General features: G+C 61.9%; 2 protein-coding genes across 5 annotated transcripts; one reads left to right on the top strand and one right to left on the bottom strand.

Annotated features, from left to right (window-relative positions):
* The first annotated feature begins 13,626 nt into the window (after positions 1-13,626).
* MGAT4B (alpha-1,3-mannosyl-glycoprotein 4-beta-N-acetylglucosaminyltransferase B) lies at positions 13,627-22,941 on the top strand. 4 transcript variants are annotated; one of them, XR_014795132.1, is made up of 15 exons: positions 13,627-14,304; positions 18,737-18,922; positions 19,010-19,150; positions 19,277-19,410; positions 19,771-19,817; positions 20,066-20,179; positions 20,374-20,449; positions 20,557-20,671; positions 20,971-21,101; positions 21,222-21,329; positions 21,414-21,607; positions 21,943-22,069; positions 22,126-22,233; positions 22,308-22,420; positions 22,506-22,941. XR_014795132.1 is itself a non-coding variant. In XM_084885219.1 (15 exons), exons 1-15 carry the CDS (start codon positions 14,208-14,210, stop codon positions 22,527-22,529), a joined length of 1,695 nt encoding a protein of 564 aa, XP_084741345.1. In that variant the 5' UTR covers positions 13,639-14,207; the 3' UTR covers positions 22,530-22,941. The 4 variants fall into 4 exon arrangements, 2 of the variants coding, with proteins under 2 accessions (XP_084741345.1, XP_084741346.1); XM_084885219.1 differs by having other exon boundaries at positions 13,639-14,304; positions 22,146-22,233; XR_014795133.1 differs by having other exon boundaries at positions 13,645-14,304; positions 21,991-22,069.
* An 838-nt stretch (positions 22,942-23,779) lies between these two features.
* Positions 23,780-26,466, bottom strand: LTC4S (leukotriene C4 synthase). Its single transcript, XM_084885292.1, has 5 exons — positions 26,288-26,466; positions 24,598-24,697; positions 24,457-24,527; positions 24,298-24,379; positions 23,780-24,053 (listed from the first exon to the last, which is right to left on the bottom strand). The coding sequence occupies exons 1-5, from the start codon at positions 26,343-26,345 to the stop codon at positions 23,912-23,914; spliced, it is 453 nt and encodes a 150-aa protein (XP_084741418.1). The 5' UTR covers positions 26,346-26,466; the 3' UTR covers positions 23,780-23,911.
* Between the last annotated feature and the right edge of the window lie 727 nt (positions 26,467-27,193).

Genomic DNA, 27,193 nt, shown 5'->3' with positions numbered 1-27,193 from the left:
GGGTGAGAGTGGGCCTGGCAGAGACGGAGGAGGCTTCCAGGGGAGCTGGGGCGGGAGGCCGTCGGGTTTGGCTTATCGCTGTCTGGTGCGTGGTAGCCACCTCCTCAGCTCCTACTTCCTTTCCTGTAAAAACAACCCCATCCCTGGATAACGGTTTTCTGGAAATCCCTGGAGCCAGCCTCGAGGGGGTGCCAGGCCAGCCAGAGACACGGCCACTCCCTGAAATCAATAAAAATAAAAGGGTTCGCGTCCTGGGAGATGGAATAAAGCCGGACCCTGAGCTGGCCGCGGGCACTAGAGGGGGCGCCTCCGCCCCTGCGGGCACCGGGGGCAGGTGCCGGGCTCCCGCCTAGGGGGCGGGCCGAGGCCGGGGCGGGTCCACAGGGTCCCAGGAGCACGGAGCGGGGCGCCCTCCCGCTGGGCCCAGCGCCGCTCCGGGCCGGGGGGGGGGGGGGGGGGAGGGGGCGCGGGCTCAGGCCACCGGGAAGGGGGCCCCACCCCGCCGGAGCGGCACCCTCCAGGCCCTTCTCCCCGGGGCGCCCTCCGGCTCCCGCGGGGCGGGGTGGGCGGGCCTGGTTCCCACAGCGATAGGGGGGGTTTGCGGTGGGAGTGGCTTGGTCCCCCAAGGCTGTTCATCAAGTGGGACCCCGAGTGGGCTCTGAGGAGTCACGACTAGGATCCGGGGTCCCGACCCCTACACGCCGCTCCCCCTCAGCAGAGGCCCCGCCTAATTCGGGGGTTCTGGGGGCGCTGGAGGCCGCCTAAGCCTGGCAGATTGGACAGGCGCTCAAGGAGCAGAGGGAGCAGAGAAGTCAGAGTTTGGGGGTCACATGGAGAGGGGGCCACAGGGGTCGGGCTCCGGGCTCTGTCCGCCTCCACACCAAGGGCACCGATTGCTCCCAAATCCCTGCGGACGGCCATTGCCTGGAGCCTGGCGTCCCCTTCTCCCGTTCGGCCTTCCACCCCGACCCGGCTCCCTCACACCCCTGCGGACCCGCGGGCACTGGGCACCCCTTTTGCTGCCTGACGCGGGGGGAGCTGGGGCGGCCCGTGTTCCGGGAGGGCCTTGGAGCCCATGCACATGTTGGACCTGGAGCTTTGCCCCTGACCTGTAATCCTGACTCTGGGGCAAGCGGCCACGCTGGGTGGTTGGCTTCCGGCCACCTGACCATGGGCAGGGGGTACAGCTCGGCCTGGCACAAGTGACCAGGTGGAGGGAGGGCGTGGGAGGCCCTGGCCCTGGTGGCTGAGTGCCCAGGAGGATGGTCTGGCAGGCCCTGAGCTGAGAAGAGAGGGGAGAGGGCTGGAGGGCCCACAGGGCCTGGGTCTCCTGGAGGCCAGGCCCACGCTGGCAGCATGGCCACCTCGGTAACCTTGTTAAAAGCATGTGAGATGGGAAGCTGGCAGCTGAGAAGGGTACACCATGAGAGGGCTGTGGGGACCCACTCCCCACCCTCAAGCCCTGCGGTTCCCCTAGACCCATGGTCAGCAAACAGTGGCTCGAAGCCACATGCGGCTCTTTGGCCCCTTGAGTGTGGCCTCTTCCACAAAATACCACGGCCTGGGTGACTCTATTTTGAAAAAAATGGCGTTAGAAGAAGTTTAAGTTTAAAAAATGTGGCTCTCAAAAGAAATTTCAATCGTTGTCCTGTTGGTATTTGGCTCTGTTGACTAATGAGTTTGCCGACCACTGCTTTAGACAAAAGTTCTGGAGGAAAGCCTTGCTCGCTCCTGCTCCCAGATTTGCTGTGCATCCCCATGCCCATTGCTGTTCTGGATGGGAGGTTCCTTTGGGATCCATTTCTCCCCTGCCGTGGGTGGTACACGGCCCAGGGTTGGCCAACCAGAGCATTGTAGCCGAGTCAGGAGGGCACATATAATGCAAACTGGTGGGTGAAATGCCCACAGGCCCCCGGAACAGGGGTCCACCTGTGAGCTGTGCCTACACTGAGCAGATCAAGGCCTGATCTCAGCATCTGAGCTTCCAGGTCCCCTCAGGCCTGATGCTGGGTCATGAGACACTTAAATCTTGATTTTGGTCTTGGTCAGCTGAATCCAAGAGTATGAACCACCATCTCCCCACCCTGGAGGCCAGCCCCGTGTTCCCATGGTAATTACGATCACCAAAATACAGGCCAGAAGCACGAGGGTCAGCTGTGACCATGCCCTCACCACAGCAGTTCCGGTTGATTGCACTTCCCAGTAGTGACAGCAGCGCTCCTCTTACCAGGAGCATTCCGAATATTCTCTCCGCACCAGCTCACCTCTCTGCTGAGGTGAGACCATGGATTAGTTCTGGCCAAGCACCTGAGGCAGAAGAGCCATGTATCCCTCAGGGCCAGAGCTGGTGTTTTTAGGGCTCTCTCCCTTTGCCAGGGAAGCCTTTGATGTTCGGGCGCTCATCCCACAGCTCAGGCCGGAACTACCCTGAGCAGAGCACCCAGCGGAGCCTTGATAGATACACACCTTTGAGAAATATACCTTTATTAAATCACAGAAATGTGGGGTTATTACAGAGCATAATCAAGCCTATTCTAACATTATCTCCCATTTTACCCCCCACCCACCCCTGGGAAATGGACTCGGAGAGGATTACCGTATTTTTCGGACCATAAGACGCACTTTTTTCCCCCCAGAAGTGGGGGGAAAAAGTCCCTGCGTCTTATGGTCCAAATATAGCCTACACATATACTGTAAAAAAAAAAGTTTTTTTACTTGCCCAGCTCTGTGTGGTCTCTGTGTGCTTGCCCGGCTCTAAAATGGTTCTAAATGCTGTTTACTTTACAGGGTTGATTACATGTGTTTATGACTGTGATGTTGGGTTTTAATGCACATAAAATATTTTAGGACACTATTTGTTTCAGAATCTTTTTTTCTTCATTTCCCTTCTCTAAAAACTGGTGCGTCTTATGGTCCGGTGCGTCTTATGGTCCGAAAAATACGGTAAGTCCTTCAGTGGTGGAGCCAGAATCATGAGCTCAGGCAGGCGGTCTTTCTAGTCCAGGCTCTTGACCTCAATGATATACAATCTCCTCAAGAGTGTCCTGAACCCATCTTTTCATCTTTAACCCCCACCCCCCATTCCAGACCATCTCTCTGTGGAGAGATGCCCATGTGGAGGCAGAAAACACTTGACTCTCTTGGGCTCAGTACTTGGGGCCTGTGAATGAAACTGACACAGGACAGATCAACAAGAAAACGGACTTTTATTCAAGCACTAGGCAGTTAGAATTTGGGGGCTTATATGGCAACCTAATAGGGGAAGCAGAGGACAGAGAAATGCCCCGGAATAATGGGGGAGGAAGACCTACATTCTCAGAGGGATAGAGGAATGTTACAAGACATGAGGAGAGTGAGGGGGGCGTGCACAGGGAGGCTTTGACCTTTGAAACTGACACTCTCAGAAGAATGACCAATTAGGAAAGCACAGGGCTCAGAAATTAAGGAAGGTCCAATGAGAAAGGGTCAGGAAGAGACAAAGAGCTGCCTTTATAAACATGGAGACCGAGTCCCAGAAGATTAGATTTCCCCCATTTTAGAGAAAGCAGGCTTTTCCCAAAGACCACTCCCTAGGAGAGTTTGCACATGCTTGCAGTAAACTTCCACATTTTTACTTAAAATTGCCAATTTTTAAATTTTGATTAGGGTGTTACATACATGCCCTTATCCCCCCCACCCCCCCTAAAATCGTGAATTTATTATTCAAACTCCGTAGAACAAGAACCCATCTCCACGTATCAATATGATCAATCTTTCCCTGGTTGCTCCCGGGGAGGGGATTTAGGACAACTGAGTTCTACTGGGAGGCTCTGCTTTTAGGAGGTAAGAGACTTCAGGAAAAAGCCTAGTCGCAAATGCCTTCAGCTCAGATAATTTTCATGCCACAGCTGTGCATTCTAGACCAGAGGTCCGAAAGATTGGCAACCGCTGTTCTAGACCCAGTCCCCTGCTTCCTCTCACTCTCTCTAGTCCCTTCTCTATGCTTGATCAATGAACCATTAAAAATGCAAATCTGACTGTTTCAGCCCCAGGGCAGCCCCCTTCCTCTCCCTGCTCTGGAGGGTCCCCATAGCTCCAAGGGTAAAAACCCAAATTCGTGGTCAGGTGTGCCAGGTCCTGGTGCTCTGCCTCACCCTGTCTGCCTCTGGTACCCGCTCTCACTGAGTATTACCCTGGCTGGCCGGGGGGTTCCTTCAACAGAGTCATTTCCATGTGCTGAACCACTTGGCCACCTTTTTGAGGCAACTCCTCCTCCCCCCTGGGTCAATTGGCTCACCCTCATTTTCTCAGGGAGGCCCTCTGTCCTTCAGACACAGTCATGCCCCCCAGGTTTAGCTTTCTGAACCTCACAGACCTTTGTTATGAATGAACATGAGAGGCATTCAAGGAAAGAAAGGCCAGCAAAGGGATGGGGTGAGCCTTAGGCAGGACTTCTAAATTCAGTGTCAGAGACACCTTAGCATCTAGAGAAGACGAAGGACCTCTGCTTAAAGCCACGTTTTCAGCCCAGCCAGGGTTGCTCAGTGGTTGAGTGTTGTCCTATGAACCAGGAGGTCAGAGCACACACCTGGGTTGTGGGCTCAATCTTCATTGTGGAGCATATGGGAGGCAGCCAATAAGTGATTCTTCTTCATTACTGGTGTTTTTATCTCTCTCCCTCTCCTTCCTCTCTGAATAAAAATATATTTTTAGGAGAAAACAAGATGGCAGCAAAGGTAAACACCTAAATTGCTGCCTCACACAACAATTTCAAAACTACAACTAAAAGACAAAACGGACACCATCCAGAACCACAAGAAAGCTGGCTGAGTGGAAATTCTACAACTAGAAGGAAAGAGGAAAGCACATTGAGACTTAGAGAGGCTGCAAAAAGCTGAATTACAGAGATATGTGCATGCGGAGAGGACAGGCAGCTGAGTGCATGGCTGGCTTTCTCAAGCGGGAGGGAGACAGAAGCTCCCGACTGTGCTGAACTCCAGTTCTGGGCGAGACTGGGAACCCAGACTCATTCGGGGAGAAACTGGACTGTCTGGAAGTGGGTGGAACTCGAGGGCAGCTTTCTCTCAGAGGTACTTACAGCAATTACTGAGGGACACTGAGACCCAGGGGCCTCTTAGGGCAGGGCTGATGGAAAATCAAGGCTGTCTGCTCTGCCCTGAGACTCCGCCCCATCCAAGCTGAGCACAGAGGCTTTTGCAAGTCTTGTCTCATAACGGTGTCTCCAGCATAGAAGTTCTCCCAGCATAGACACAGCTGATCCTCACAGCCAATTGGCCTGGAGGTCAATTCCTCCCAGTGATAACAACAATCAAGACTTAACTACAACAAGGCTGTACACACAATCCACTAAGGGGTGCACCAACGGTGTCCACCTCAGGTAACTGGGGAGGCCAAGCCACTGAGCCCTATAGGATACCTAGTACACAAAGCCACTGTATCAACTCAGGGAAGCAGCCAAAATGCGAGACAAAAAAACAGATCACAAATGAAAGAAATGGAGGAAAGTAAACAACTGGATATAGAGTTCAAAACCACAGTTATAAGGCTTTTTCAAGAATTTCCTAGAAAAGGCCGATAAATTTATTTTTATTTTTTATTTTTTTAAATCAATCTTTATTGTTCATATTATTACAAAGGTTCCTCTTTTCTTCCCCCCTCCACCAGGTTCCCACCCCACCCTCTGCCCCCTCCCCATCCCCCATTGTCCTCATCCATAGGTGCACAGTTTATGTTCAGTCTCTTCCTCCCTCCCTCTCCCCGATAGTAAATCCCTTTTCAGATAGTAAATCTGTTACTTAGCATTTTCTCATATCAATAATACCTCCACATGCCCAATGATACTTCACACAAAAGACATTTCCAAATAGGTCAACCAGCCTCATCCAGGCCCCACCCAAGGCACTCACAGATCAACACCCCAGCGCTATACTAACTCAACACATCCAGATCTAAGCCTTCATCACTTGATTCAGCAGACCCTCAAGTTCCCGCAAAAGTTTCCAGCCATGTCTGAGAGGCAGCCGTGGGCAGGTACAGGCGAGGAGCGAGCTGTTTCGGGCCTGGCTGCTCCGGGCCTGGCCTCTGTTGCTCTGGTTCGTTCCACAACCAGCTGCTCCGGGTCTGGTCACTGCCGCTCCCGACCTAGTTGCTCTGGACTTGGCTGTTGCTGCTACAGGCCTGGCCGCACCCGACCCGGCTGCTCTGGGACCAGTTGCTCCGGTCCCGGCCGCTTCGGGCCTGGCCGCTCCCAGCCTGACAGCCGCTGCTCCGGGCCTGGCTGCTCCCAGCCTGGCAGCCATTGCTCCTGGCCTGGCCGCACCAGACCCTGCTGCTCCGGGCCTGGCCGCTCCCAGCCTGGCAGCCGCTGCTCCGGGCCTGGCCGCACCAGACCCGGCTACTCCGGGCCTGGCCGCTCCCAGCCTGGCAGCCGCTGCTCCGGGCCTGGCCGCACCAGACCCGGCTGCTCCGGGCCTGGCCGCTCCCAGCCCGGCAGCCGCTGCTCCGGGCCTGGCCGCTCCCAGCCTGGCAGCCGCTGCTCCGGGCCTGGCCGCACCAGACCCGGCTGCTCCGGGCCTGGCCGCTCCCAGCCTGGCAGCCGCTGCTCTGGGCCTGGCCGCTCCCAGCCTGGCAGCCGCTGCTCCTGGCCTGGCCGCACCAGACCCGGCTGCTCCGGGCCTGGCCGCTCCCAGCCTGGCAGCTGCTGCTCCGGGCCTGGCCGCTCCCAGCCTGGCAGCCGCTGCTCCTGGCCTGGCCGCACCAGACCCGGCTGCTCCAGGCCTGGCCGCTCCCAGCCTGGCAGCTGCTGCTCTGGGCCTGGCCGCACCAGACCCGGCTGCTCCGGGCCTGGCCGCTCCCAGCCTGGCAGTCGCTGCTCCGGGCCTGGCCGCACCAGACCCGGCTGCTCCGGGCCTGGCCGCTCCCAGCCTGGCAGCTGTTGCTCCGGGCCTGGCCGCTCCCAGCCTGGCAGCCGCTGCTCCAGGCCTGGCCACACCAGACCCAGCTGCTCCGGGCCTGGCCGCTCCCAGCCTGGCCGCCGCTGCTCCAGGCCTGGCCGCACCCGACCCGGCTGCTCCGAGCCTGGCCGCTCCCAGCCTGGATGCTCCGTGCTTGGCTACTGCTGTTCTGGACCTGGCTGCTCCCAACCCGGCTGCTCTGGGCCGGGCTTCTCCGGGCCCAGTCACTCCGTGTCTGGGTGTTCCTGGACTGGCCACCCTGGGCTTGGCCGCCTCTGCCTCAGGCCTGGCTGCCACTGCCCCAGGTCTGGCTGCTCCAGTGCTGGCCGTTGATGCTCTTGTTCTGGCTGCTGCTGCTCTGGGGCCTGGCCACTGCTGCTCTGGGCCCAGCTGCCACTGCCTTGTGCCTGGCCACTCTAGGCCTGGTCGCCGCTGTTCCAACATTCTGTCCCTTTTTTCTCTTTTTTTTTTTCTTTTAAAAAAACAAAACAAAACGCATTTATGTTGCAGTGTTGGCTGGTGCGTTGAGTTCTGACTAGTCTTTGATTTTTCAAGATCTTCTTTGTATTCTTTCTTAAGTAATTTTACTATCATTTGCTCTCACTTGATTTCTTCACATTGAGAACTTCTTTGGTTTCTTCCTCCTTGTCCTGGGAGCTCAGCAGGTTGGCCTGTGGCACCCCTTTGTTCTCCGCGGGCTCCGGCGCTGCTCCAGCCTGTTGCCGGGGTCGGCGCCGCCCAGGAAGCAGCCCCCGTCCTTGGCTCCGTTGCCAGCGCTCAGAAGTCGAAGGCTCAGGGGCACCCCCCCCACTGGGGGCCCCGTCGCCCGGCTCCTTGCTGGCGCCCGGCTGGCCGGTGTCCGGCAGGGGCTCCTGCTCCTCGTGGCGTTCCTCCAGTCTGGGGCTTTCTTTCTCCCTCCCACTAGGGGAGTCCAGGATCAGAGTCAACAGACTGTCCTCTGCGCACAGTGTGCGCGACTCCGGGGGCTCGGCCTTTCGCCGCGCTCCCAGGACTCCACCTCACAGCTCCGTCTCCCCCTGCCCGAGCCTGGGTCCCCAGGGACTGGCCCAGACCTGGAGTTCGGGGCGGTCTGGACTGAGGCTCAGAGCTGCCGCCGGAGGCTTTGTTTCTTCCGGCTAGGGTAATCCAGCATCAGAGTCAACATTCAGTCCTCTGCGCGCCATGTGCGCGCGACTCCGGGGGCCCCGCATTTCGCCGTCCCCCGGGATTGTCTCCCCCTGCCGGAGCCTGGGTCCCCAGGGTCTGGCACATAACTTGGGGCTCAGCGCTGCCGGTTCGGGGGTTCAGCCCAGGCTGGGGGTTCTATTTCCTTCCTGCTAGGGAATGCCAGGCAGCACCCAGCCCTCTCCTCCTCTCCGGCTGCGACCTCTCCGCGCGCGCGTGCGTGCGAGCGCGCAGCATGTCTCCGTACCTTAGGCTTTTTTTCAGCTCCTCTGATTTTCCTTCTGGTTTTCTCCCTCCTTCCTATTGTAGAGTTTTCAGTCAGTCGACTACCTGTAGCTCTGGGCAATGTCCACTCTACATTTTAGTTGTATTCCCTTGAAATTGTTGTGAGCTGCTGCGGCTAGGTGTATACCCGAGCAGCCATCTTGGATCCTCCTCAAGGCCGATAAATTTAACAAGATCCTTGAGGATATGACCAACTAGAGCCGAAACCGGTTTAGCTCAGTGGATAGAGCGTCGGCCTGCGGACTCAAGGGTCCCGGGTTAGATTCCAGTCAAGGGCATGTACCTTGGTTGCGGGCACATCCCCAGTAGGGGGTGTGCAAGAGGCAGCTGATTGATGTTTCTCTCTCATTGATGTTTCTGACTTTCTATCCCTCTCCCTTCCTTTCTGTAATAAATCAATAAAATATATCTTAAAAAAAAGAAAAAGAAAAAGGACCAACTATAATAGAAATTAAACATACACTGACTGAAATAAAAAATATTATACAGAAACATAAGAGCAGACTAGAGGATTGCAAGAATCAAGTCAAAGATTTGAAATACAAATAAGCAAAAAAACACTCAACCGGAAAAAAATAAAGAAAAAATAAAGAAAAAAAAAATATTTGAAGATAGTGTAAGGAGCCTTGGGACAACCTCAAGCGTACCAACATCAGAATTATGGGGGTGCCAGAAGGAGAGACCAAAATACTTAAAACCTATTTGTAGAAATAATGACTGAAAACTTCCCCCACATGGTGAAAGAAATAGACTTACAAGTCCAGGAAGCACACAGAACCCTAAACAAAAGGAATCTAAAGAGGACCACACCAAGACACATCATAATTAAAATTCCAAGAGCAAAAGACAAAGAGAGAATCTTAAAAGCAGCAAGAGAAAAACAGTTAATTACCTACAAGGGAGCACCCATAGGATTGTCAGCTGATTTATCAACAGAAACTATGTAGGCCAGATAGGAGTGGCAAGAAATATTCAAAGTGATGAATAGCAAGAACCTACAACCAATATTACTCTACTCAGCAAAGCTATCATTCAGAATTGAAGAGCAGATAAAGAGCTTCACAGATAAGAAAAAGCTAAAAGTTCATCAATACCAAACCAATATTATATAAAATGCTGAAGGGTATTCTTTAAGAAGAGGAAGAAAAAAAAGGTAAAGATAAAAATTATGAACAATAAATACATATCTATCAACAAGTGAATCTAAAAATCAAGTGAATAAAAAAATCTGATGATCAGAATTGGTGAATATAATAGAATCAGGGGCATAGAAAGGGAGTGGACTGACAATTCTCGGGGGGCGGGGGGGGAGGGATGTGTGAGTAAAGGAAGAGACTGGACAAAAATCGTACACCTATGGATGAGGACAGTGTGGGGGCGGTAAGGGCAGAGGGTGGGGTGGGAACCAGGTGGAGGGGAGCTATGGGGGGAAAAAAGAGGAACAATTGTAATAATCTGAACAATAAAGATTTATTAAATTAAATATATATATATATATTTTAAAACCCCCACAAAATCATGTTTTGTTTTGTTTTTTTTCTTTTTTGTTTTTTTCAAAATCATGTTTTGAAATGCATACAATAAAATATACTGCATTATAAAAGGACTGCTAATATTGAAATGCAAATATTCTATATAAAAGCCTAACCTGCTAAGTGTCCCATCCATCCGTTCAACCAAAGTGTAATATGGTAATGAGATGCGTAGGGCACTCAACTGCTGGCTTTGACATGCACTGACTGATGATGTTTCTCTCTCATCGATGTTTCTGACTTTCTATCCCTCTCCCTTCCTTTCTGTAATAAATCAGGGAGCAGAAAGCTAACCAGTCGCTATGATGTACAACTGACCACCAGGGGCCACACACTCTGACTGGTAGCTTAGCTTGCTGCTGTGGTCCGGCAGATTGGGCCAGACACGCCCTGGAGCCCTCCCGTGGCCGGCCAACCTCCCGCATCCCTCCTGGCCCTGGTCGTGCACCAGTGGGGTCCCTTGGCCTGGCCTGGGCTCTCTCGCAATCCGAGACCCTTTGGGGGTCGTCAGAGAGCCAGTTTCGGACTCATCCCGCAGGTCAGGCCGAGGAACCCCACTGGTGCACAAATTCATGCACTGGGCCTCTAGTCAAAATATAAAAAGTTATGACATTATAAGATACAGAGGTAGGACTAATAAGGACCAGAACCAGCAGGTAGCAGTGGGCATGAGACTGCTATTTTGAGGTGTGCGCAGCACCTGCAGTGAGTATGAAAACCCTGGTGATTTTGTTAGGGGGCAAAATAGATACTGGGACTAGCTATGGTTATGGGAAATATCAATCACGCTCTGTTAACCATGATTGCTTTGTTCTGGTTAAAAAAAGGACATGCTAACCTGGCTGGGAGTTGTATCCCCCAGACCTGGAAGACAACCTTGGAACGTGGTCTATTCTCAATCAAGAACTGCCTATTATCATGGAAAGATTAACAACCTTATGGCCCAAACAATGGAGTCCCCATTGCCTCCTTCCCCATGCTTGTAATTTCTACTTCCCCACCTAGTCTTTGTCTTACCCTATATAAGCAGCTAGCTTGTGGGGGTGCTAGAGAGATTTTGCGGAAGACCTGCTGCTCTCCCATGCTGCTGACAGTATTGGAATAAACACTCGTATGTGACTCAACCCTGTCTCTGCTTAATTGGCTCAAGTAGTGACAGGCGGCTCAGGCCCATTGGTTGTCCGGTGTCAATTTCTGTGTGATAGCCACAAGTATTGTGAATTCTGCTGGACTTTGCTGCCTCCGTTCACAACTCAAGGAAATACCAAATTTCAGTTAAAGGTTAGTGATTTTTTTTTTTTTCTCATCAAAGTTGGATTTTTTTTTCTTTTTCTCATCTCAGCTCCTGGAGCTCCCAACCCTGGGTCCTTGGGCCAAGGTGAAGAACCGGTGAAGGGTGGGACCTCCCCAGGAGGCAGTGTGGCTGGAGGCAGACATGCGATCCCCACACAAAGGCCCTGGCGCTCTGCGGGGAGCAAGAACAAAGGAGGAAGGGCCACCGCGGGGTCTGGAGAGGAAACAGGACTCTCTGCGCCCCTCTGGCTCCCCTTCCCTCCTGGGTGGCAGGGTGACAGGCAGAGTTCACTGCCTAGAAGTGCCCGAGGGAAATGGGTGGCAGGAGGCCCTGAGGAGTTCACTGCAGAAGGGCACAGGGAGCTGAGGAAAACGGCCAGGAGCCAGACAGCACTGCGGTTTCCAAGGATAAAGCTGGGGGGCAGAGGCTCTGGGCCGGAGGGCCGGTGAATGCCTGCAGCGGGCCTTCCCTCACTGTGGCATCACTTGTGCAGGCCCTGGGGACAGAGCCTCTCGCCATGACACCCCCTCTCCAGCCCCCTTCCGGAGGGAGCACCCGGTTTCCTCCAGGATGCCCCTTCTCAGTTAGGGTGCAATCCTGGCAGGACAGTCAGGCCTGGTGCCCAGCCAAGCGGCGGGTGTGTGGCCCAGAGAACCCCTCCTGGGATTCTGATGGGGTAGGGGGGAAGCAGCCTGGCTGCGAGGGTCTGGAAAGACTGCCCTCACTCTCCCGGCCTGGACCCTATGGTGGCCCAGACCCAGCCATCAGTTTGAGGCCCCCTTCAGGCTCCGCACCCCAGCCCCTCCCCATTCCCCATCACTTCCCAGAGGCAATCAGCAGCCTCCTCCCCTCCCTGCCCTGGACATCCAGTTTGGACAGAGGCCCTGCATCTCCGGCTTCTTATTCCTCCCTCGGAGCCGCCCATCTCCGCTCCGCCCACAGGCAGAGGCAGGGGCGGGGACTCAGGGAGCTTCTCGAACTTTAGTAACTGACTGACCGGCCATCTCCTTAACTTTTACTGGCTTTGTTTCCTTAACCAACTCATTTTAAATGTCAACACATATTTAGGGGGGAAATGAAACCCTTGGTATCACAGCCGAGGTGAAAACCATGATCCCTTGCCACACACATAAGACACCTGTGAGAACGGGGACACACAGCCTCCGGAGGCTGCCAGCAGGCTGGCAGCGCGGGGCGGGCCCTTCCTCAGCCCGAACGGCCGGCCCGCAGGGAGTGCAGGCCGGGCTGAAGGAGGAAAACAATGCCCAGCACCTCCCAGCCCGCCCCAATGCCCGCCCCATGCCCCCCCATGCCCGCTCCCATGTCTCCCCTTGTCCGCCCCCATACCCCCCCATGCCCGCCTCCATGTCCGCCCCCATCTCCCCCATGCCCGCCCGCATGCCCCCCATACCCCCCCATGCCCCCCATGCCCCCCTACCCCCCATGTCCGCCCCCATCTCCCCCATGCCCGCCCCCATGCCCCCCATGCCCGCCCCCATGCTCCCCCATGTCTCCCCATACCCCCCCATGCCCGCCCCCATGCCCCCCATACCCCCCCATGCCCGCCCCCATACCCCCCCATGCCCGCCCCCATACCCCCCCATGCCCGCCCCCATGCCCCCCATACCCCCCCATGCCCCCCCATGCCCGCCCCCATACCCCCCCATGCCCGCCCCCATACCCCCCCATGCCCGCCCCCATGCCCCCCATACCCCCCCATGCCCCCCCATGCCCGCCCCCATGCCCCCCATGCCCGCCCCCATGCCCCCATACCCCCCCATACCCCCCATGCCCGCCCCATGCCCCCATGCCCGCCCCCATGCCCCCATGTCCGCCCCCATGCCCCCCCATACCCCCCCATGCCCCCCCATGCCCCCCATGCCCGCCCCCATGCCCCCATGCCCGCCCCCATGCCCCCATGCCCGCCCCCATGCCCCCCATGCCCGCCCCCATGTCCCCCCCATGTCTCCCCATGCCCGCCCCCATGCCCCCCATGTCCGCCCCCATGCCCCCATGTCCGCCCATGTCCCCCCCATGTCTCCCCATGCCCCCCACATGCCCCCCACATGCCCCCCCATGTCGCCCCCGTGCCCCCCATGTCTCCCCATGCCCGCCCCCATGCATCCTCGCAGCCGATGCCAGGAGCCAGGACTGTGAGGGGTGGTGCTCAGGCTCCCAATGCCGCCCAGAGCCGGGCTGCCTGACCCCTGTGGCCGGCCCTCCCCGGCCCCCAGAGCCGGGCTGCCTGACCCCTGTGGCCGCCCCTCCCCGGCCCCCCGCGGGCCGCCCGGACGGTACGGGACAAGGGGGCGCCCCCGAGTAAGGGGACAGGGCACTGGCCGTGGGGGGCCGAAGGCTGTGCCCGCCGCCAGCCCACCCGCGCCCGGTCACTGCCCAGCACCGCACACGCCACCTCCTTTCTCCCGGAAACACCCACGTCCCTGTTTACCAACAGGAGCGCCTCTGCCCAGCGCCTTCATCTGCGGCCCGAGGCCGGCGCTGGGGCCGCCGCGGGGGTGCGGCGGGACTGAGCCCCGGGCCGAGCGGCGCCGGCTCCAACCCCCGCCCGGCCCGGGCCTGGGCCCGAGCAGCGGACGGTCCGCTGACAGGAACCGCCGCTCGGCGGGCGGCGGGCCCGCCTCACCTGCGGGCCGGACTCCGCGCCCCGCCTCCGGAGCGGGCGGCGGCCGTGCTGCGGCCCCTTTAAGCCGGGCCGCCCCGCCCCGCGCTCCGATCCGCGCCCGGATCCAGGCCGGGCCGCGCTCCGCCGCCCAGTGCAGCCCGCCGCCGGCCCGCGGAGGAAGGCCCGGCGCCCGCGCCCGGAGGAGCCGTCCAGCCGCCCGCCCGGGCCCCGCCCCGCCCATCCCGGGGCCGGGGCCCCGCCGCCTCCGGCCCGCCGGCCCCGCTCCCGGGCCATGCGGCCTCGGCCCCGCCGGCGCCCGCCGCGCACCCGGGGAGATGAGGCTCCGCAATGGCCCCTTCCTGACGCTGCTGCTCCTCTGCCTGTGCGCCCTCCTCTCGCTGTCCTGGTACGCGGCCCTCGGCGGCCAGAAAGGTGAGCCCGCCGCGCCCGCACCTGGGCGCCGGCCCACGGGGGCGGGGGTCGCGGCCGGAAGCGGCGGGCCCTTCCCCTCGCGGCGCGGGGGCCCTCCCGCCCTCCCCCGCTCGCCGCTGCGGGAACAACAAACTCCCGGCGCCCGGAAGGCCGGGTGGCCGCGGCGAGCCCGCGGTGCCGCTCGCGGCGCGGACCCGCCTCGGGAGCGCAGTTGCGCCCATGGCACCTGGGCACCTGGGGGCTTCAGGGACCGGGTGCAAGGCCACGGCGCCGTGCCCCGTGGTGCCCCAGGAGCCCCGGGCACCTGCGCCGGAGGAAGCACTGTGCTCCTGAGACAGGTGTGAGGGACCGCGGACACCCAGACCGCGGCTGTCCCTCACCCCACCCTGCTTGCATGGTCACACCCCCTGCCCGGGCTGCTCCTGGGGTGCCCGCCGCCCGCCTCCAGGACCAGTGGCCCCAGCACTGCTCCGCGGTCCCGGGGCGGGGGCAGCCTTCCCGGGGCTGCCGGCCCAGCAGTGCCCGGAGGACCCCATGAGCAGCCAGCCCAGCCCGCACCCATGAACTCCCTTTGTGTGGTCTCACCCCTCCTGCAGTTCGGCCAAGCTGCTCACCCGCCCCCGAGGCCCTGTGGATCTGGCCGGCCCTTGGGAGTGGGAGGTGGGGGAGGCGGGCTCCAGACTGGCTGGTGTGGGTCCGGATGGCGGGAGCTGAGGAGGCCCTACAGCCCTCATCCGTCCAGCCTGCAGCCCCGGAGCCACCAGGAAAAGGCGGCTTCCTGCCTGCCTCCTGGCCTCCTGCCTCCTGGCCTGCCTGCAGAGGCTTCGCAGGATCAGGCTGAGGTCAACTGCTCCCTCCACTTCCGGCTTCCCTGCCCCCCCCCCCCCCACACACGGAATGGAGCTGGGGGAGGAGCTAGAGCCTTCCTGACCCTCGGCCCCAGCAGCCCTCCCACCTGCCCCTGCCTGCCTGCCCGCCCGCCCACTGCAGTCCTCCCTGCAGTCCTCCCGTGTGGGTGAGGCCAGGGGCCCTGAGGGGATACCCCTAGGACTTCAGAGCTCTCTCTGGGTCTCTACGGGGAAGGGGCTGTCACCTGGGGAAGAGCTTGGCGCACACTCGTCCGGCTGTGGTGGAGTGATGAGCTGACACCCTGTCCTGGCCAGGGTAGTTCCTGTCCGCCTCCTGCGCAGCCGCATGCCCTCAGCCTGATGTCAGGCTGTAGTGCAAGCCCACCAGTGTCCCGGCAGCAGTGTGGGGTTCCAGTGGCTCCATTTAGGGCTCACACTCCCTGAAGGGGCATCGGGGAGACTGGCACTCAAGGCCCCGGGGAGTGTGAGAGCACCTTCAGCCAAAGAATTGTGGGGCTCAGATGCAGGGACCATCAACCCTGGGGCACGGAAGCCAAGGAGCCTTGGGCATGGTGAGGTGTGACTGGGCCTTGCACTGTTTCTGGGCGCCCAGTAGGGCCAGATCTTTGGAGCCTCAAGAGAAGCCTGAACCTGAGCTCTTAGGTGACCCCTTTTCTCACTTACAGACAATGGTTTAAGCCTGTGGAGGAGCCAGGCTGAGGCCAGAGGGTCCCGGCTTCCACCTGAGCGAGTGAGGAGCTCAGGAAAGGGTGGCCGGGCACTGATACTTGGGGGAAGGCCAGCGGAGCCTGGTCTGTAGAAGGGAGGAGGCGGGCAGGTGGCCAGAGAGGAAGGCGGCAGCAGGAGATGGACCCTGCAAGCCCAGGGCCAGGAAGAATGTGCAGGCCTTGGCGAGATGGGCCCGGGCTGTGGGTTCACATCCAGCCTTGACCACATCAGTGACCAGCGCTGTTAGCGCTGTCACTGCAGCTCAGCCACGAGCTGTGAAAGCCTCTCCCAGGGAGGACAGCAGCCAGGCCAGCTTCCCGCACCTGTGCTTCAGCAATGGGAGTCCGTGTGTCCCGGAGCATGGGACAAGTGCTGGAGGGAATGCACACTGCCCCCCACACTGCCCCCCACTGTTACACACCTGCCCGGCCCTCTGAGCCTGCTTCCCTGAGCCTGGGCGAACTGTCTGTCTGCAGCCACGTGGGGACCACACGGAGACTGTGGTCATGGGCCTCAGGTGTGCTGTTCTCTGCCTTCCGGTGGGAAAACCTCCAATAGCATGGCCACAGCTGCAGTCCTTCCTGGGGCCGGCTGTACCAGGCCAGATCCCACCCCATCTCCCCGGGGTAAGGAGGTGTGGAGAGCAGGAGACACCAGGTCCCCTCAGCCCTCGCTCCCAGAACCAGGGCTCCCAGACCTTTGCCCTTCCCATCAATTGAGCTGCCTTCCCAGCCACTCGCCACCTCAGTCCAACCACCCAACCCTTGAAGGTTGTGGGGTGCGGGGCCTGGCAGCACTCTGGCTAAGGCTCAGCACCTGGACAGGCAGTCAGCAAGCTTGAGGTTCTGGCTTTGACAGGCGAGGACAGGTTGGGCCCACAAGCGAGAAGCTGGGGACCTTGCAGGCAGCAGGCAGTGCAGAAGCAGGGGCAGGTGCTGAGGGACCAGGGGGGCTGCTGAGGGACGGGGTCAGCGTTCAGGGGAATGAAACCAGGCCCTGGAACCCACAGCCCACTCCTTTTAGTAAATGGAGGATGGTCAGGCCCTGGGCAGAGGAAGGCCGGCCCCTGGGAAGGGCAGCGCGGTATGGAGCGGGCTGTGCCAGGCCTTGGTAGTCGGCGATTCAGGGCAACAGTGCCCACCACTGCCTACCCAGCCTGTCCGCCAGGGGAGGCTAAGGTTGGACAGAGCTCAGCCTACTTAAAGATTAGAGAGAGGGGGCAGGGGGTGGCAGAGGCAGCAGTCAGAGGGGTGAGGCCTCCCACATCCCCCTACTTCACAAAGGGCCCCCCTGCCCTGCAGGGCCTCGGCAGGAGGAAGGCCACCTGCTACGTCCAGGTGGCTGAACTGCTTCTGCTGGGCCAGGCAGCTCCTGTTCACGGGTTCAGATTTCCAGGGTAACCTGGCCCTGGAGCCCAGCGCGGACCTGGAGATCCCGTAACCTGACCAGCCTCTGCCCTCCCCACCGGAGCGGGCCAGCTGGGGATGGAGGCTCCAGAAGTAGTAGTGTCCTGAGGTGGCTGCAGTGTTTTAAGATACATTTTTATTGATTTCAGAGGAAGGGAGAGGGAGAAAGAGATGGAAACATCAGTGCTGAGAGAGAATCATTGATCAGCTGCCGCCTGCACGTCCCCTACTGGGGATCAAGCCCGAAACCTGGGCATGTGCCCTGACCAGAATGGAACCTGGGGCCCTTCAGTCCACAGGCCAACGCTCTATCCACTGAGTCACACCAGCCAGGGCATGAGGTGACAAATTTGCCGTGGCTGTGGCCTCTGGTGCACACAGCTGTGGGGAGTGACACCATCTGGGAGCTGTGACCCCTCCAGGGGTTGGAGGTAGAAGAGCTGCCTGGGGTGGGAGAGGATTCCTGGGCTTGGAGACTTTTAAACCAGGCCTCGAAGGCCACACGGGTGTTCCTTTGGCCCAGAGGAGGAAAGGGGTCGCAGGCAGAGGACGGCATGTGTGTGAGCATGGCCTTGGGCAAGGATGAGGAGTGGGGTGATAGCAAAGGAAGGTGGTGCTGGTGAGACCAGACAGGCCTAGCCCACAGCCCCCTGCCCGCTGTGCCCGCTGCAGTGGGGGTGCTGTGGTCTTGTGCTTGCTCACCGGTCCCTGCCCAACCAGTGGAGCCAGGAGGTGCACCCCGGGACTCCTCTGTGCTGGCAGGGACCCCACCTGTGCTGCTCTCCGTGCACCCAACACCAGCTGGAGGTTCTCCACGGGCCTCCCGAGAAGCAGGCCTCAGGGCATCAAAAGTGGCCCCTCTGCTCCTGACCCACTGGGCGACCCTGGACTAGTTCTCAGCATCATTTGCTCATTTGAGCACTTGGGGGCAGGAACAGCAGCCGCCAGCCCTGGGGCTGGTGTGAGACTGAGGGGATCCAGGTGTGGGTCCTGCTAAGAAACCCCTTGAGGAAGGGCTGGGTCTTTGTGCCCTGGATGGCGCCTTTGGGTGTCCCAGCCCTGGCAGGAGCAGATCTGCCAGGAGAAGCCAGAGGGTGGAAAAGGATTCAGCCTGAGGCTGTCCCAGCCCCTGCTTAGGGATGCCCCACGCGGGCTGGGAATGGTCCTGCAGCCCTCCCACTCAGATCCCTCCTGGAAGGAGAAAAGCCTGGGGGAGGGAGAGAGGACTGGAGAGTGCTACCCCCCCCCCCCCAGGCTTTCTCCCCCAGGTGTGTCAGTGTGACTTCAAAGTGACCCTGTGCAGCCCCCGAAAACTCCCCTGTGGCAGGCACGGGAACAGGTGTAGATGGTCCGGGGCACAGATGGGCACAGATGTATGCACTGGCTCCCTCCCCGGGCTGCAGGTAGCTCTAGGCCGCCCCCTGGTGACAGCTTGCGGACCGCCCGCAGGTGACGTGGTGGACGTGTACCAGCGCGAGTTCCTGGCTCTGCGCGACCGGCTGCACGCCGCCGAGCAGGAGAGCCTCAAGCGCTCCAAGGAGCTCAACCTGGTGCTGGACGAGATCAAGAGGGCCGTGTCCGAGAGGCAGGCGCTGCGGGACCGCGACGGCAACCGCACGTGGGGCAGGCTCACTGGTGAGGCCGCCGGCGACCGGGAGGCGGGGCTGCTGGCGGGCCTCCCCCTCTGCCCCCCGGCTGACCGTCCTTTCCCGGCCCTCGCAGAGGACCCGCGCCTGAAGCCGTGGAACGCCTCGCAGAAGCATGTGCTGCACTTGCCTTCGGTCTTCCACCACCTGCCGCACCTGCTGGCCAAGGAGAGCAGCCTGCAGCCGGCCGTGCGCCTGGGCCAGGGCCGCACCGGAGGTGGGCGGGGCCGCGGGCCGGTGGGCGGGGCCGCGGGCCGGTGGGCGGGGCCGCGGGCCGGCGGGCGGGGCCGAGGGCCGGCGCAGGGCGGGCGGCGTGGCCAGGCCTGAGGACCGCTCTCCGCAGTGTCGGTGGTGATGGGCATCCCCAGCGTGCGGCGCGAGGTCCACTCTTACCTGACGGACACGCTGCACTCGCTCATCTCGGAACTGAGCCCGCAGGAGAAGGAGGACTCGGTCATCGTGGTGCTGATTGCCGAGGCGAGTGGGCGGGCGCGGGGCGGGGGCACCGCACGGAGGACACCTGGCACCGATGACTAGAAGGAGCACTCCGAGGGGAGAGCTATCAGAAGTTCCCCATCATTCACTGACTTATCCAGATAAAAAGTTAAGAGACATGTCAGCGCCCCCTCGTGGAGATGCCATTCACCTACTGTGCCCCACCCGGGTGCCTGCCTACCCAAGGGCTTTTCTCTGCGGCCCCTGTGACCCCTGGCCCAGCCTCACTCTGCCCTCAGGATCCGGGCTCACTCCCTCTGAGGCCCACACCCCTACCCCCAGCCCTTCTTCCGGGCCATTCGGGCAGCGGCCCTGCTGAGGGTGCTGCTTGTCTCCCCGCAGACTGACCCGCAGTACACCGCGGTGGTGACGGAGAACATCAAGGCCTTGTGAGTACCGGCAGCTGGAAGAGCTGGTGGAAGGAGGGCCCTTGTGGCGTATTGGGTCAGCAGATCCTCCTCCCAAGACAGGGACCTCTGGGAGGGTGCGCCCCTGCGGGCTTGTAGAGGTGGCCCAAGCCCCACGCCTCAGTGGTGCCTCCTAGTGGGCCTTCAGCAAGGGACAGGGTCTGCTGGCTCAGCTCTGCCCCTGCTCCGGGCCCTGGAGACACGCCCCCTCTGGCCTTCCTGTCCCCCAGGTTCCCCACAGAGATCCATTCCGGGCTCCTGGAGGTCATCGCCCCTTCCCCACACTTCTACCCTGACTTCTCCCGGCTCCGCGAGTCCTTTGGGGACCCCAAGGAGAGAGTCAGGTACTAGCACTGCCGTTCCAGCTCCCCCGGCACCCTCCTCTCGCCTGCTGAGAGCCCAGACTGCTGGCTGTAGTGCCTCCCCTTCTGCATTGGAGGACCCTGCGTGGGGGGGGGGGGGGGGGGCGTGCGGTGAGTGTGCCGGGGTAGCTGTGCCAGAGGAGGATTCTGAGCTCCGAGGCGGCCCTGGCCCACAGGTGGAGGACCAAACAGAACCTCGATTACTGCTTCCTCATGATGTACGCGCAGTCCAAAGGCATCTACTACGTCCAGGTCAGCACCGCCCTGCTCGGCGCCCCCCGCCCTGGGGGCCCGGGAGATGCATGCCGCCCTGCCCTGTGCCATCCTGAGTCCCAGGCCCTTCTCCCCTCCCGGAGCAGCTGGAGGACGACATCGTGGCCAAGCCCAACTACCTGAGCACCATGAAGAACTTCGCTCTGCAGCAGCCGTCAGAGGACTGGATGATCCTGGAGTTCTCCCAGCTGGGCTTCATTGGTGGGCCCCCCTCCGTCCCATGACCTGAACAGAGCCCCTCAGTCGTCGTCCCCACCCCCCTACCTCTGTCATAACCCTGACCCATAGCCCATGCCCTGCAACTTCGTGTTGGCCTGAAGTGGCCACGGGAGCCACAGCTGGCCTCTTCCCACCTGCCCTCAGAGTCACCGTCAGTGTCTGACCCCTGGTGCCCACACCTGCCTGCAGCTGGGGGACCTCCCTAGTGGTCCCCACAGGGATTAAGAGGAAGCAGGGCAGGCAGAGCTGCCCGCTCAGCGCCGCACCCGCTTCCCCACCAGGGAAGATGTTCAAGTCACTGGACCTGAGCCTGATTGTGGAGTTCATCCTCATGTTCTACCGGGACAAGCCCATCGACTGGCTCCTGGACCACATTCTGTGGGTGAAGGTCTGCAACCCGGAGAAGGACGCGGTGAGCAGGGGCTGCAGAGGCGGCGGGCGGCGGACACGCACCTCCAGCGGGGATTGTCTGCGGGTGGCGCCTCGCTCGGGTCGGGCATGAGCGCACTTAGACCGCTGCCTCCCTCCGCAGAAGCACTGTGACCGGCAGAAGGCCAACCTCCGCATCCGCTTCAAGCCGTCCCTCTTCCAGCACGTGGGCACGCACTCCTCGCTGGCGGGCAAGATTCAGAAGCTGAAGGTGGGCTGTGCCCCCGGGAGCCCGGGTGGGCCCGGGCAGCAGGGCCGGTCCGGGCGCCCCTGGCAGCGCTGTCTCTGGGCCTAGGACAAGGACTTCGGGAAGCAGGCGCTTCGGAAGGAGCACATGAACCCCCCGGCCGAAGTGAGCACGAGCCTCAAAACGTACCAGCACTTCACCCTGGAGAAGGCTTACCTGCGGGAGGACTTCTTCTGGGCCTTCACGCCCGCCGCCGGGGACTTCATCCGCTTCCGCTTCTTCCAGCCGCTGCGCCTGGAGCGGTCAGTGCGGCACAGGCCCGGGGAGGCAGGGCGGCACACGGGTCCCCGTGGGGGAGGCAGGGCGGCCACCAGGGTACAGGCCTCACCACAAACTCTGTGACCCCAGCAAATGAGTCAGCCCTCCCCTGCCTCAGTTTCCCTACCTGAAGAGGGGGTGCATAATGGCAGCTACCTTGTAAAGACGCCAGGCAGGGCCCCCAGGAGCTCCGAGACGCTGCCATCACCATCCTCCAGTGCGGAAGGCCTGGCTACCTTGCACAGCTAGTGGCTGCCCCGGGGGTGCCCAGCGTCGCCCAGCGCCCGGGCCCAAGCCTGGCCTTTCCTCTGCCGGGCAGCGTGCCTGGCAGCCCCGCCTGCAGGGCTCACAGGCCTGCCGGCCGCAGGTTCTTCTTCCGCAGCGGGAACATCGAGCACCCGGAGGACAAGCTCTTCAACACGTCCGTGGAGGTGCTGCCCTTCGACGTGAGTGCCGGGCGCGTGGGTGCCGGGGAGGCCGCCGCGCCCAGCCCTGGCTTCAGCCCCTTGGTTTTGTCCCCAGAACCCCCAGTCAGACAAGGAGGCCCTGCAGGAGGGCCGCTCAACCACCCTCCGGTACCCGCGGAGCCCCGATGGCTACCTCCAGATAGGTGAGTGGGCTCAGGCAGGCCGAGGGGGGAGAGGCTGGGGTCCCGGGACAAGCTCTCAGCACCGCCGTCCCCAGGCTCCTTCTCCAAAGGCGTGGCCGAGGGCGAGGTGGACCCAGCCTTCGGGCCCCTGGAAGCACTGCGCCTCTCCATCCAGACAGACTCGCCCGTGTGGGTCATTCTGAGCGAGGTGAGGCCGGGCGGGGCAGGGCGCAGGGAGCACGGAGCTGCGTGGGGCCAGCTCTGTGCCCTGCTGATCCGGGCGGCTCTTGCAGATCTTCCTGAAGAAGGCGGACTGAGGAGACTTCTGAGGACTGGCCCGACGCCAGGAGACCAGGGTGTCTTCGCTGCTGCCCGCAGGGCCAGATGTGGCCCACCCGGCCTGAGGGTGCTCCTGGCACCTCTCAGCCGCTGGGGCTGCCGCTGGCGGGAGGCCCCAGGAGCTGGTGCTGCCCACCGCCGGCCGCGGGAGGAGGTGGTGTCCCCACACTGTGCCTGAGGCCGGCCTGGCGCCCCAACGGCTCGCAGCTGGCGGGGGGCTGGAGCCAGGCCGATTTAGAAGAGCTTTTCCTGGGCGCTCTCTGGCGCGAACACTGGAATGCATATACTACTTAGTGCTGTGTTTTTTATTCTTGGATACATTTGATTTTTTTCACTTAAGTCCACATATACTTCTATAAGAGCGTGACTTGTAATAAAGGGTTAATGAAGTGTGTGCCTCCTGCCCGGTGCTCCACTCCGGTTGGTGGGGGTGGGGAGCAGGCACCAGATGGAGCCTCCCTGTGCCCACCTGCTGCCACCTCTGCACAACCCCGTTTCCTTGGCACTGTCCAGTCCAGGCCTGGGCCACCTTGAAGGGGGAGGCTGCACAGAATCTGGGGCCCTGGCCCTCAAAAGCCGCCCCTCTCCACAGGACCTCAAGCATGCCCCTCACTTCCTTCATCCACCCCAACTGCCTGGGGTGGGGCCTCTAAACTGGTGGGGCATCCGCCACCTCGTTCCCTCTTCAAGGGCCTCGGCCCTGTCCTCGTCCCTGGGCCCAAGGCCTCCATCGCCTCCCCACCGTCTCTGACACATTTTGGGGACTCCCGCCCACTTCGGGACCTTGGCACACATTGTCACCCTGCTTGGAGAGCTCCTCCCCTGCCGACTGGGCCACAGGTCACTCCTGAGGGCCGTTATTTGCGGCCGGCGGGTCCTCTCGGAGTCGACCCTCAAGGCGCCTACCACGTTCGCCATCCACCCCCTCCAGCCCCTCTTCCATAGCAGGTGCCCCGAAACCTACACTGTCCTAGGCACCGGGCCAGGGAACAAGGACAGGGCAGGCTCAGAGGAGGGCGTGGCCGCAGGGGGACCCATGGGGAGGCCGGACCTAGGACCGGATCGAGGCCCTGGGGGGGGTTGGGGCGGTTGGGGCGGCTTTGCTTCCTCGGCCCGTTCCCCCCGCCCTCGGAAGCCCACTCGACCGCTACGGCCCGGGGCTGGGCCTCCCCCCCAAGCTCCTCAGCCCGCGGAGCGACGCTGTTCGACCAGAGAGAGCGTTCGGGCCTGGGCGCGAGCACTTTAATCAGAGACTGGGCTGGGGGCACCCTCCCCCGTCCTCCCCCCTCCCGTGCCCCATCCCCCCCGATCCTCCCGGCGCCCGGCTCCGGTCCAGCTCCGCAGATCCGCGTCCTCGGTGTCAGGCCCAGGGCAGCAGCGTCCCGAGCCGCCCCCGGAGCGCGGCGCGCAGCGAGGCGGGCAGGAAGTGGGCGAGCAGGCCGAGCGCCGCCAGCGCCACCAGCAGCCAGAGCGCGTGCGCGCTCGTGTACAGCGGGGCCAGCCTGCGGACCGCAGCCTGAGGGCGGGGCCTGGGGAGCCCCGCCCCGAGCCCCGCCCCACGCGGAGCGCCCGCCCCCAAAGCCCCGCCCCCGCCCCCAAAGCCCCGCCCCCGCCCCGAGCGCCCCCTGGAGCCCCGCCCCCACTCCGAAAGCCCGCCCCGGAGCCCCGCCCCCGCCCACCAGCTGGGCTCCCAAAGGGTCCCGCCTCCCGCCGGTGGAGCCCCGCGGGCCGCCCTCCCGGCCTCACCTCTGCTGCGCGGAGCGCGCGTAGCCCTGGAAGTAGCGGAGGCGCGCGAACAGGTAGACCAGGCCGCACGCGGCCGCCGCACCTGCAGGCGCGGGCGGGTGAGCGCCGGGCCGGACCCCGGGCCCCAGCCGCGCGCCCCTGCCCCGCCGGGGCCCAGACCTTCGTGGCAGAAGACGCCGGCCACCCAGAGCGCGGCCAGGAACAGCGGGAAGTACTCGCTGCAGTTGACCCTGCGGAGCGCGGGGGTGAGGGCGGCGCCGCCTCCACCCGCCCCGCCGCCCCGTCCGGCCCCGCGCTCACTGCGCTCTGAAGACGCGCTCGAACTCGGGCGGGCCGGTGGTGAGCGGCGGCGACACGCGGAAGGCCCTGCGCGCCGCGATCACCTGCAGGGAGAAGTAGGCTGCGGGGCGGGGGGGGGCTCAGGCCGGGCCGCAGCCTCCCGGGCCGCCTCCCAGCGCCTCGCACCTTTCTCTTCCACTCCGTCCGCGCTACACTGAGCTCAGGGCTCCTCTTGGCCGCCCTCCGCAGGGGACCCCACCCCGTTCTTCTTGCGCTCGCCCTGTGTCCATGGTCTCAGTGGAAAGGGCAGGGTGCGGCCTGGGCACCCTGTGAGCGTGGGGGAAGGAGGTGCCCGTCACCGGGACACCTGCCATGGGCTTTCCTTCTAAATCATTTGACTTGCAAAATACAGGCAAATAGCCAGCTACCCGGCCTTGGACCTTGCCTTTTCCATCCCTGCATAGGGAGTGCCACCAAGGCCGCAGCTGGGCACAGGGTTTGCTGAGGGACCCTCCCACAGGGAGTAAGAGAAAGGGGGTCTGAGACAATGGCCTGTCTCAGTTTCTCTGTTCGGACACTCGGACCGTGGCCTAATCTGACACACATCCTCTCCCCTGCCTCCGGTGTGGCAGCGGGGACTCTTCCAGGCCAGCGCCAGTCTCCAAGGGCTCTGCCACCTTCATTCCAGCACGGGTGGGCGGGCTGTCCTCGGGGATCTGAGTGTGTGTGGGCCCTTCCTTAACCCCAGGCCAGGCCCTTACCACACACAGCCCCAATGTGGGTGTCCCAGCTACCTTACAGCACCCCTGGGCCGGGCCCTGGGCAGACATATCATCCCAAAGGCATGAGTGGGTACCGAGGTGGCCATGCGAGCCCCTTGCAGGATCTGGAGGAAGCCCTGCGGCTATGAGCAGGGGCCCAGGGCCAAGCTTGCTGATGTGGCTGGAAAGGGATGGAGATGGCCTGGTCCCGCCAGGCCCTGCCCCGCTGTGCCTGCCCTGGCCCATGCGCGGTGATGTCCTAAGCAGGGGGTACCTGGCCCAGGAATGTGTCCTCTAGGATAAGACAGACAGGCACCAAGGGAGCGAGTCCTAACCCTGCCCGGCTCCCGGTGACCCCGCATGGCGAGGGTGCCTCTGAAGGCGAGGCCGGGACACCCAGAGGGGCCCCTGGTTGTCCCACTTTGGACCCACCCATCCTGGCGCACACTCAGGGTTCTCTATGCTGGTTGAGGGGTCACCGCCTCAGCCCTGTGGTGCCTGACGTGCCTACCCCAGTCATCCCTCAGGGCCTTTTCTCTCTCCCTGCCCTGCCAGCTTTGGTCCGTCCTCAGACACCCATCCCTTCAAGGCTCGCCCCCTCCCCTCTGGGAAACGACAAGCCCCTCAGCCCTGGGGCAGCCCCGCCCCCGGGAGCCCTTCCTTCTCAGCACCGGCCACACGGCCACAGCTGAGTGCAATGTGGGACACCCACCTTGGGGCTGTGTGTGGTAAGGGCCTGGCCTGGGGTTAAGGAAGGGCCCACACACACTCAGATCCCCGAGGACAGCCCACCCACCCGTGCTGCCCAGCCCACCCACCCAGGGGCCAGACTCTGGGCCTGGGGGCCCAGCTCTGGCCCTCATCTGGGCCTGGGCCCCCCAGGGCCTGCAGGGCAGAAGGCCAGCTGCAGGGGTCCGAGGCCCCCACCTCCCAAACAGGAGCCGGCTCACCTTGCAGTAGAACCCCCAGGAGGGTAACCGTGGCCAGAAGAGCCACCTCGTCCTTCATGGCGGCGCTGTGGCTCCGCGGCCGGCTGGTGTGTGAGGCTCCTGCACAGCTGTCAGCCCGCCTGCGGCTGTCAGAGGCCGGCCCGGGAGAGGAAGACGCTGCTCTCCCCCCTTTGCAGAGGAGGAGTGCGGGGAGGGGCGTAGCTATGGCCCGAGCGGGGCCGGAGCTGGCCACTGAGCAGGCGGAAACCAGGGTCACATGGGTCTGGGCAGGAGGGAGCAGCTGGCTGGGATGGCTTGGCCACTTCCAGTTTTTCTAGTCCCTGTGCCAAGCCCCATGCTGATGGGACTGAAGCCGTCCACCCAGGTGTGCTCCAGCCTCCGCTGTCACCATGCCATCCCATCCCCTGCCCCCGGGCCCTGCCCTCAGCAGGTCCCGCTGGCCCTCAGACCCTCATCCTGCGCCCACTGGGCTCTGGTTTCCTAGGTCCGGCTTCCGGAAACCAGAGCTGTCTCCACTTCCCATCTCAGCACCCGGCCACACGGCCACAGCCGAGTGCTGGCTTTCTCCAGAAGCCTGGCTCCAGTGCATGGGCGACGGGGCGGGCGGCCTGGCTGGCCTGGCAGGGTGGCTTAGCCACTCAGGACGGCCGAACTCGTCCTCTCAGGGCCTCTGACCCCAAGCGGTCGCTGCTGTTTCTGCCTGCTCAGCAGCCCTCCTTCCTAAGACCCTGTCTCCACACCTCGTCCTGTGGTCCGGGCAGAGCTGCCCCCACTCCTCTGAGGCCTGGGGGAAGGACACGGGAGCCAAAACCGACCGTACAGCCAAGATGGTGAGACGCAGCTCTAGTAGCTTCCTTAGAACTGAGAGTTCGGGGTGAGGAGGGAGATTGCTGAAGGCCGCTGATG

The sequence above is a fragment of the Pipistrellus hanaki genome, assembly GCF_964339955.1.
Source record: "Pipistrellus hanaki genome assembly, chromosome: 5".
NCBI classification, from domain to species: Eukaryota; Metazoa; Chordata; class Mammalia; order Chiroptera; family Vespertilionidae; genus Pipistrellus; species Pipistrellus hanaki.
This window is presented reverse-complemented; position numbering and strand designations above follow the sequence as displayed.

What these genes read in the sequence shown, in the direction of transcription:
- MGAT4B (XM_084885219.1), top strand. Translation starts at nt 14,208, where the DNA reads ATGAGGCTCCGCAATGGCCCCTTCCTGACGCTGCTGCTCCTCTGCCTG. An exon ending in CACGTGGGGCAGGCTCACTG is followed by an intron (nt 18,923 to 19,009) that starts GTGAGGCCGCCG and finishes CGGCCCTCGCAG; the next exon opens with AGGACCCGCGCCTGAAGCCG. An exon ending in ACGGAGAACATCAAGGCCTT is followed by an intron (nt 19,818 to 20,065) that starts GTGAGTACCGGC and finishes CCTGTCCCCCAG; the next exon opens with GTTCCCCACAGAGATCCATT.
- LTC4S (XM_084885292.1), bottom strand. Translation starts at nt 26,345, where the DNA reads ATGAAGGACGAGGTGGCTCTTCTGGCCACGGTTACCCTCCTGGGGGTT. An exon ending in CCTGGGGGTTCTACTGCAAG is followed by an intron (nt 24,698 to 26,287) that starts GTGAGCCGGCTC and finishes CCCGCCCCGCAG; the next exon opens with CCTACTTCTCCCTGCAGGTG. An exon ending in GAGCGCGTCTTCAGAGCGCA is followed by an intron (nt 24,528 to 24,597) that starts GTGAGCGCGGGG and finishes CGCGCTCCGCAG; the next exon opens with GGTCAACTGCAGCGAGTACT.